This window comes from Cotesia glomerata, linkage group LG8 (genome assembly GCF_020080835.1).
Source record: "Cotesia glomerata isolate CgM1 linkage group LG8, MPM_Cglom_v2.3, whole genome shotgun sequence".
NCBI lineage: Eukaryota > Metazoa > Arthropoda > Insecta > Hymenoptera > Braconidae > Cotesia > Cotesia glomerata.
Genome location: NC_058165.1, coordinates 9,323,451 through 9,334,316, shown reverse-complemented (window position 1 = coordinate 9,334,316; position 10,866 = coordinate 9,323,451). Strand labels below are relative to the sequence as shown.

At 29.7% G+C, this 10,866-nt stretch overlaps 1 protein-coding gene across 1 annotated transcript; it reads left to right on the top strand.

Moving 5' to 3' along the window:
• Nucleotides 1-1,416: 1,416 nt before the first annotated feature.
• Nucleotides 1,417-4,195, top strand: LOC123270251. The gene is made up of 2 exons (XM_044736225.1): nt 1,417-2,027; nt 3,858-4,195. Exons 1-2 carry the CDS (start codon nt 1,464-1,466, stop codon nt 4,116-4,118), a joined length of 825 nt encoding a protein of 274 aa, XP_044592160.1. The 5' UTR covers nt 1,417-1,463; the 3' UTR covers nt 4,119-4,195.
• Nucleotides 4,196-10,866: the final 6,671 nt, after the last annotated feature.

The following is a 10,866-nucleotide window of genomic DNA, read 5'->3' as shown; positions in this document are numbered from 1 at the left end:
GGCAGCAACCACCGCCCAACGTCTTTTAACTTTTTCAATTCAAGTATCTTGGTTAACTGGCCCACGTTCGTAGAGTCTTTTGATTTAATTTGCGCTGCACTTAGATCAAGCGGGTCCCCGTTTGTACGGCAAACGTGATAAAATTAAATTCAGGTCTTTTAATTAATTTGCACTGCACTTAGTTAAAGCGGGCCGCCGTCTGTAAGGGCTTTTGTTCTAATTTGCGCTGCACTTAGTTCAAGCGGGTCTCGGTCATCCGGCAGACGTAAAATAGATAAGTTTATTCATATAAGGGATTAACCGTTTAATTTGCTCCGCATTTACATCGGTTTGAATCCGTTAAGTTTAGTTATTATTCGGTCAGTTACGCACTTTTTCTTGCGGGAAACTGGAAAGACGTTAACCGTAAATTAAAGTGTAAAATTTCAATAAGTAGTTTATAAGTGTTAAATAAAATTATTGTGAAACGTGTAACTTCCTGATTGCTGCTGTTCTAATAAAGACCAACCACACGAATCTCGAGTCATTCTTTACTGAGAAAGCAGCCCTTGATCATCCATTCCTGGCCCTCAAATTCAACATCCAGACTCGAGAGCGCTTCCAGCCGCCCTTCAAGGCCCGGATCAGTAAGGAACAAGTCATCTAACGGTAAGTGGAAAGTAATTTATTAAATTCAAGAAAATCAAATCTCTACGAAAATTCTCAGTCTCTTCAAAAGGCGTGGTATTTCGTCTCTCGAAAGCTCCCACAACATATAATTTAACAACGAGAATTAAAACCCCTCGTTGTGTATTCTTAATAGTTAGTCCGATCCTCCACCGTTACTTCGCTACCGCATTTTTAACGCCTTCGGACATAACAGAATCATGGATTATATGAAATCTACCTTCCATCTTGGCGGATGCCGAATGGCATTTTTTTTTATTTGATCTATTTTATTTCCATAAAAATATCGTACAACACATACGTATCAAAAATAACTATTTTATTGGAATTTTAAATATCTTTAGATCTCTGGGAACTGATTAAAAAAAAAAAATATACATAAAAAATAAAATTTTTCAGAGCTTTAAAAGTTATCAATAATAATTTAACTTATCTTTAAAAATTTTTCGACCTGATTATCATTTTGTAATATAGTAACTTATATAATTTATAAAAAAATGATCTGCAGGAAGTAAGAATAATGACGCGATGATAAAAAATGACCTCGATTAAAATATTTTCATTTCGCTGTAAAGAAATAGACATAACTATTATTAACGTTACAATGTGGCATAATTTGTTGATTTTAACTCTTAGGTAGATAAAATATTTTTTAATATCAACCTTCATCGACATGACTGATAAAATAAACAGAAATACGTTGCATCACCGTTTCCAGTTAAATAACGAAAAACCTCAGATATATAAAGTTAACATAGCAACTCACGACTTCAGTCCGAATCTTAATACGCGCTACGATGGATCGAAAAAATAATTTCAAAAATTTTCTTGCTGCGGTGGCATTATTCTCGGTTTTCGCGGGAATAAATAGCGCTAAAATTTCTCTTCATCAATTAACAGCGGGCGATGTTGTCAATGACGTGAATTCGGATCAGCTTACTGGTGAACTTATGGGCAATTTGTTCCACGGCGAAACGGAAGGACAGTATGTGAAAAACGATTCTATAGATTACATGAGAAGAGAATCTTATACTACTATATATGATTGCAACAATACTTTTAATGCTCGCTACTTTCCGGAAATTGAAGTTCAAGCTTCCAAAAAAATCGATTTTAATTACAGTAAATTAACTGGAAGTGTGCTGGGTATTGAGGATCGCTACATAGATAATTACATGTGTTTTTCATTCAAAGAGTGTATCGTGAAAGCCGATGAATCTGTTTTGATCAAATTGGAAAATAGAAGTGATTATCCTGAAGATGTTAAGCGCTGGATTGAACAAACGGGACTTTCGGGAGCTTGGAGGGAGAATGAAACTTCTTATGTTTCGTCGATTTTGACCGGCGATTGTGTATACCAGGTAATAGGTTTTCATTTTAATAGTTTTTTATTATAAGGTACCCGCGGGTAATAAAAAGCCCAAGTAACAGAAATGATATTTAAAATAACCGCTTCTTCTAAAGGCTACTCTAGTAGAAGTGTCAGGCATTGAAATGTCGCGATAAGTTTATAGAGTCCCGATACCACGTTCCCTGTCTTCTAGATTTTATCATCCGTCATATGTTAAAGTAGCGCTGAACAATTTATAAAAAACGATTTGAGTAAATGCACGGAAAAAAATTTATTGTTGCTGCAACAGGAGGCAGCCATGTCGCAACAACAGTAGTAATCCTGTTGCTACAACAGGATTTTTTCCTGTCGTTGCAACATGGCTGCCTCCTGTTGCAGCTACAGGAAAATCCTGTTGCTGCAACAGGATTTTTTCCTGTTGTTGCAACATGGCTGCCTCCTGTTGCAGCAGCAATAAATTTTTTTCCGTGTGGTAAGCATTTTTTATAATTTTAGATTTTATTATTTAGAATGATCGTTTCAATGTTTATCAATATCTTAAAAAGTATTGTTGCGAAATTTAAGTGATGATTGATCTCTAATACCAATTTTATTAAGTATTGTTGAACTATTATTGAATACTGCTCTCTAGTCATGGCAGGTTAATCTAAAAGATAGGACTATATAAATTACAACGTCTAATGAACAATGCAATTAGGTTTATTTTCAATTTAAAACGTAATGAGTATATTACACCATATAGACGCTTTCTAAACACGCTGACAATCAGATTCAAAAGGTCTTATTGTCTTGCGTTTTTCTTTTATAAGCTCATAAATTCTAGTGAACCAAAGTTTTTGAGAGATTTTTTTATTGATGAATCTCCTGATATCAGACGATCTGATCGGCTGGCTGCAAAGTACAATAATGTAAACTTTATAATCCCAAATTTCTCAACAATCTCATTTGAGCATTCTATCATCGTAACTGCGATTCGTCTCTGGCGCGATCTACCAGTCGACATCATAAACGCACTGAGTTGTGAGACTTTCAAAATTAAAGCTTTCGAATTCTTCCAAAATCTGGAGTTAGAAAATTCAACGTGCTAGAAAACTATTGATTCATAAACAATTAATCAAACAGATATAACCATTAGTTTCATTACCTAACTGATTTCAAAACTGATTTAAAAATACTTGTAAACTTAATGATCTGCAAATTGCTATTATGTAAATAACCATCAGTATCTCTTAGTCTTCAAAATTTCTTTTGTATCTTACTTATATCTATATTATTTTCTTACCATTATATAACGATGTAAAACTTTTCATATTGTTACTTATGTGTATCATTACCATTATGTAAATTCTACCATTGCCATTTGGCTTTAGCCTTGGCATTTAAATAAATAAAAATAAATAAATATTTCCAGTATGTTTAACACTTGGGCCTTATTACCCCACCGTAGTGAAATAACGTCTATTCGTGTGGTTTTTTTAAAAGTTCAATTTAGTGTTTGTTTATGGTAAAAATGACCATTACTTCATTATATTTAATGGCTAATGTATTAAAATAAATATTAATGATACATTTCCATAATTCAATGCAATATCTTAGATTTTTTTCAAAATCTCCGTTAGCTATGCTTTATTACCCGCCGATACCTTATTTTAATAATTACCAAGGTAAAACTAAAGCCAAAGCGATAATTATACCGAAAACCAATAAAAAAAATTATATCTAAAAATTCCTATGCTTCTTGACAATCTTCAATATCTACATGTTGATGAGAAATTAATAAGAAAAATACTTATGAACTGGATCATTTGTAATCGATAGCTACCAAAAATTTGAATTTCAGATTTTGGTCTTTGAACAGCCCGAGTCAACAACTGAACCTTATGATTACACCAAACACACTCCTATTCACATAGGTCGGATATCTTCAGCAAGTCACAACGCAACTCTCGAAAACTGGACTACTGATTTACTGAGAAGAACTGGTCAATCATTGGGATTTATTAAATTTGAGGACAAAGAAAAAATATTCAAACAATTTAACAATGCAGCTGTCGTTAAGCTAGAGTTGAAATTGCTTCCGGCAATTGATTCTCAAAACTAAAACATAAAACTTATTATTTCTTTTGTTAATTTTTTAATAGATTCAATTATTGGAAAATAAATAAGCATTATAATTTATTTTATAACAGTCGTTAATATTTCATAGATTTTAGTCAATAAATAACATTAAACCACCAATCGCACACTTTTAGACTAGACTCTTAGACACTTTTAGACTAAATTTGTTTGGTTATCATAAGGTATAAGTAAAGGTGATGAAAAAAAAAAATTGATTAAAATTAATTTAATTAAAAATAGCCATGAACACTTTTCGATAGGAAAGCTATCATAGGCGTGTTTATAAATAAAAAATATTTTATGAAAAATAGGTATCTGGTTATCAGATGAGTGAAGGTCGATCTCTCACGGTCTCTTCTATAATTTGGTTATGTTCTTACGTGCCCTATAAATATAAGTATTAATTTTTTTGTTTGACTAAAAATGCCATTCACCTAATAGAAAGACGTGTTGAAGATTTATAAATGGTAAATTAAATATTATTTTTATATTTTTACTACACTGAGAGAAGTAATTTCTTTTGAAAAAAAATAAGCAATGTTGGAATAAGAAATTAATTTGTTAAAAATTTTATTTCTTAGCTGAAGAAATAAAAATTTTTCTCACAGTAACTGTCTTGTTAAAAAAATTTTTTCTAGATTTGTAGTATTTTCTAGAATTTTTCGCCTGAGAATAACTAAGTTTTTTCTGGAGCTAAAACTATGCTGCGTTACCATAGCAACCGCAGCGGTGGCGCCGCCAATTCTCTGATTTTCCTCCAATTTCACAGTCCTGGCGTGTTTGCTTACATCATTGGAAAGTTGTATATACTAATTTATTATTTATTTTTATTAATTTTCACATGCAGTGTTAGCATTTATAGTAGGGGCCAGTATGTTTTCAGGGCCGTAAAATTATCGTTTGCCACCCAAGATTATCGTACACCAAAGAATACTGGATTTATTAGTTCTATATAAAGTAAACACTAAAAATTCTTCAATATATTATTGTTAATAATCATGTGATAGAATATTTTTTACAATTTTGTTTATTAATTAACTTTGAAACAAATGACTTTACTTGTTGGTACTTTTTGAATGACACACGATATAATTTTCAGCGCTAAAATACGAATAAAGATTTATCCAATAAAATTATTTCTGTTGAACATATAAACTTTTTTATTTATTAAATCAAATTTTAATACAATGATCAAAACAGAAAAAATAAAATTATTTGAAATTATTTTTGAGTAATGAATCACAGTTTTATCGATTTTATTATTACTCAGTACAATTTTTAAATTATTTAAGTAATTTTTCGAACAGATTATTATTATTATTATTATTATTATTATCACGTTTACATTTTAATTATTAAACCTTATAAATTCTTTTGATTAATATATTTTACTAAAACCATCAGTATTTCTTAAATTCAGTTTTAATTAATATCAACATTATCATAATGCTTTTTTGACTAATTTATAAAAATAAAAAACTTTTACAATTCGGTTTTTTAATTGAAAAAATAAATTTTTTTTTTATAATCATAAACGTTAATAAAAGTATAAGATAATAAAATAGTTAAATATAATATTGTTATAAAAAAGTATACTATAAAATTGATAAGAATATTAAAATATCAATTCCAATTTCAAACGTAAAATTAAAAAAATACTATATCATTAATGAGAATCATGCGAAGTATTTTTAAGTAAAGTATGACATTGACATGTCATCGAGATCAACATTTAATGTGTCATCGAAAATAACACTCATATTATTATTATTATTATTATTATTATTATTATTATTATTATTATTATTATTATTATTATTATGCATATTGCTGTTGTCATTATTTCCAGAAGTCGTAAGGGTATATAAAGAAGTCCTCATCTTGCTGTATTCATCTTTAGATGGTTCATAACCGATGCAATTGTGATTTACTCGTTGACTAGATAGCAATAGCCCGTTGAGGGTATTAGTGACTAATTTGTTACGCGCTTGACATTTGATTAAACCAATTTTGCTAAATATTCTCTCACAATCCGCATTAGCATGAGGTAAAGAGATAATGTTCAAGAAAAATTTAGCTAAATTTCTAAAGCTCCAAACTTCTTCTGTATCACCATAAATAAAAATTTTATGCCAAAAGTTATCAACAGAGACATCAAGCTTGATATCATCTGGTAATTCGAAGTTATGAAATCTTCGCCATTCATTATCGATAATTTGAGGTTCACATGAGTTTAATAATCGAGGTAGTTTATTCATCAACGGTAACAAACTTGGCATAGTCATTACTGTTTTCTTATTCATTGCTTCTCTAGGATTAATTACTGATAAATTTTTTAATATTAAATCATCAAAGTCAAAACGTTTTTTTATTTCTTCACACCCTCGAATTAAAAATTTTCTACAATTAGTAAGAAAATTTATTTTTTCCTCTAGAAGAGGAGGTTTAGTGAATTCCGGCTTGTTAAAATAATTAAATGCTTCAATGCCTACATAAATATTATGAATGTTCTTAAATTTAGCCTCATTCGATGGATTAATATCTTTTAAAGAATTCATATTGATATAGTTATCATCCATAAAAGTTTTTAAGAGATCTAAGTATGTCAAACTTATTTTTTTATGAACTGCCGTAATTAACGGTTTTTCAGATTGAAATAATTTATTTAAATCGGTAAATTTCGGTAAACTCCACAATAAGAAATGATAGTACAACTTCATGGTTGGATTTTGCAGACAGCGAAGTATTCTTGCAACTTCAGATTCATTTTCTTCAGTTGCTATTTGGTCACTAGCATCTTTCTTCTTTTTATTCATATTTTTACACTTTTCTTCAAAGTACAACTTATTAAAATACAAAAACAACCCATCCCATTGTTCAAGAAGTCGCTCTACCACTGCTCTGATAGACAACCAGCGTGTCTGAGCAGGACGTAAAATTTTATGAGCTTTTAAATCCAAGATTGATTGAATTTCTTTGTACGCAAATTGTCTTTTTGAACTTGAAGAAAAATGATTGTAAACTAGGTGAGGTAATTTTTCACATTCTGCTGGCAATTCAGAGCATGCATTACTTGCGCAGAGATGTAATGAGTGACATAGGCACTTCATAATATATATTCCAGGACAGCTTTGCTCGAAACGTGTTCGTACCGAATTTTTATCACCCATCATAGTACTACATCCATCTGAGCCAAAGCCAATAATATTTGTCAAAGGAACAGAATATTTTTCAAATGATTTTTCGATGCAGTTATAAATGTGTTGTGCCGACGCTTCAGGAGAATTATCTTCTTCATTAAATATTTGATACAATTCCCAAAAGCAACTGGTGACTCTACCTTGCTCCGAATCATAAAATCTTACTACAATGCATAGATTTTGAGTTTTAGAAATATCAGTCGACTCGTCAATTAGAACACTAAATAATACATTCTTTAACTTTATCGATAAATCTTGTTTTTCAGTTGCTCCAATTACGTTCACCACTACAGCAGCCGACTTTGATGATTTCAATCGCATATCTTGAAGAATTTTCGAATCTGGAAAACAATCTTTTAGAAGAGGAGTTAAGTGGTCCATTAACCGAAACGAAAGATTATGCTCAGCTAAAAATCCGCAAAGTTTAATTTCTGCCCGTGTAGCATTATAATCAAAAGATGGTACTACGTTTTTCTGAGTAAATGTTCGAATCGATTTTTGATTAGAAGCTGAATTCATTGCTAACATATGATTTTTACACTTGCCATGATTTTTAATCACCGTCAACTCTGCAGTGAATGTTACTTTACATAGTTTGCATCTAGCTTTATACTTATCAGATAAATCTGGCATTAACCATGTATTAAAATTGGTATTGTTTAACCACTCTTTCAAAAATTTTTGCTTTCTACGTGTATAGAGTTTCAACTTTTTAGCCTGTAGCCTTTTTGGTGGCGTATCTTCGTCAGAACTTATGTCACTCATTATGGACGAATATTTAATGACTTGTAATAATAAAAACAATATTTATTCTTGACGTATATCAATATTTTCTAGGCGCTCATCATTCCAATGCACTTCATCATCACTTGATTTTTCTGTAGATAGAGTAGAATTAAAGCTAGAATCTTGATCTTGATCTGAATCTTGATCTTCTGACCTTACTTTTTTTGGAGATACAGGTATAATTATACCACCTAAAAAAAAAAATTAATATCCATTTATAATCTCAATCAGGAACTATTGACTGTATTAATTGAATTGTAAATAATTACCTGGATTAAGCACAAATAAATATTTTCCAACAGAATTTTTTTTCAATTTTCCCGAGCGATCTCTTAATGCAATTAATATTTTTTCTTCAGCGGTATTTTCTTTTTCATTTTTTAAATTTTGTTTTGCCATTTTATTTGACTTTTATTTGATAAAAACTCATAGTTATATTATCCTGAGATAGCTTATTTAAATTTACTATAATCAGTTTTATTGATGGCTTAACCTTTCTTCTACAGAATATAATTATTTGAGTTGTTAATTTATTGACAAAATACGTGAATTATTGCTATGCACACCAAATATAAATTTTATTGAGTTGTACAATAATACGAGAAAATGGCTATTAATTATATGCAAACTGAAAATGAGAACAAGAATGCGAAATACTTCACAACTGATTCAAAAAATAAGTATGTGAATAATAAAGATAAGCGTTACGGATACAGTACAGTTTCCATAACTAATATTCGCTACGATACTACCAACATTTTTTTTATGAATACAATTAATAACGATTTTTTACGAGAGAAGGCAGCATAATACTAATAAAAGTTTGTGCGGTAAAATTTAAAAAAAAAGATTACCCAGTCAGCATCCAAGTCAGAAAGATTTCAGTATGAAGTCTTTTAAAAAACTTCTTATATAAGTCCTAATGTGACGTCTTAAGGAGCTCTTTTTACGAGGTCAGAACTACCCTGTTGAAAAGCTCCAATAAGATCCCATCAAAAGCGACAAAAGCCACTTAGAAACCAATCAAATTTATGGGTTTCTAAGTGGCTTTTGTCGCTTTTGATGGGATCCTATTGGAAATTTTAAACAGGGTAAGAGCTCTTAATGAACTCATAAGTTTGGAGTCAATTTTCTGACATCTAACTGAGTCCCTTTTTTGGACTTCTTTTTGAGTTGCGTATAATGAGCTTATAGACATTATAAACAAAAACACAAATTTCTTTTTAATATAAAGCTGTCAAAATCTTATTCATTTTTCATTTATTACTTTCCTGATTGAGAAATTAAATTGAAAATGATTAAAAATAATTCGAATTAAATGATTTGAAACAATTTGAATAGATTAATATATAGATAGACACTTGGCATAGGTTAACTCATTTCTCTTAATCCAGGTTAATTAAATTTTTCAAAAATTTTAAATTATATTATGAAGTAATAGGCAATAATGTTAAAATCTGGTTCGTAATCAAACTAATTTAGATAAAATAATAAAATTGGATTCTAATCTGAAAAAATTATGTGAACTTTCTACATTTAAGGAGTACTTTGCATGTATCAATTTTAAACATTTTATTCGAATTTAACGATATCTTATAACTATATACTTATTAATTATTGTTGAATTTTTAATATTCATTAATTTATCTATTAGATTTTATATTGTGAGAAGTAAACAAAATTTATATAGACTATTTAAAAAAATATTACAGGTAGACTTTTGAATATTTTTTAGTATATAAATATTTGTAAAAGTTACTTTTTCTCTATCGATACACAGTATCAAATCGAGTAAATAATATAGACAATGATCGCAACATTTCATCACTATATAAACTTGTCTTATAAGAATAATGAGATGTGTAACGATATATCGTTTGAACAGCGTAGGGGGTTAGGTATCGATCTAGCACGCGCGCGACTCGGGTTCGAATCTTAGTTACAGCAATTGCGATTTTCACTTTCTCTCTTTAAACCGACAATATTAGGTCTAACTAAAATAATAAACATTCGAAATCAGCATCGGTGCTTCATGAAACTCTGAATTATTTTTCATAATTTACTTTTATTATTATTATTATTATTAATATTATTTTTGTTGTGTTCTTATTATTGTTATCATTATAATAGCGTATAGAGATCAAAAATCATTCATTTGTGCGAGTTCAGAAAAAAGAGCTCTTTAAGAGCTCGTTTTGATGAGTTCTTAAAGTCTACAATAAGCGGCGCATTCGATCTCTTGAGAAGGTCTTAAAGACGTCTTTTAGACGTAGACTCTGACGTCCAAATCAGAAATCTGAGCTCATTCGGAATAACTTAATACGTCATTTTGCTATCTGGGAATCAGTAAATTATTTTGAATTTACTGAATTATCGTGGAATGGTGGCGTATCGTGAGGGCCATATGTTCAATCGTACAACACTCTGAATTATGTGTTTTGTACAATACGTATGTGACGAATGCGAACACTGTTCACATGTGGAATTTTTGAGTAAAATTTTTTTTTTATAATAATTTAATTGCCATAAAATTCTAAAAAAATTTTTAATGTCTGTCAACTTCAGTGTCATTCTTAAATTTAATTATAATTGATAAATTAATAATTATTAATTTATTAATTATAATAAAAAAGATCCACCGTATCATAAACATATCATATGCATCTGTTTCAAATGAGGTTAAGTCAGCCATATTTTTATTTTGGTATTTTGCTGAGGAAGAAACCGAGTTTTTTAAAAATCACT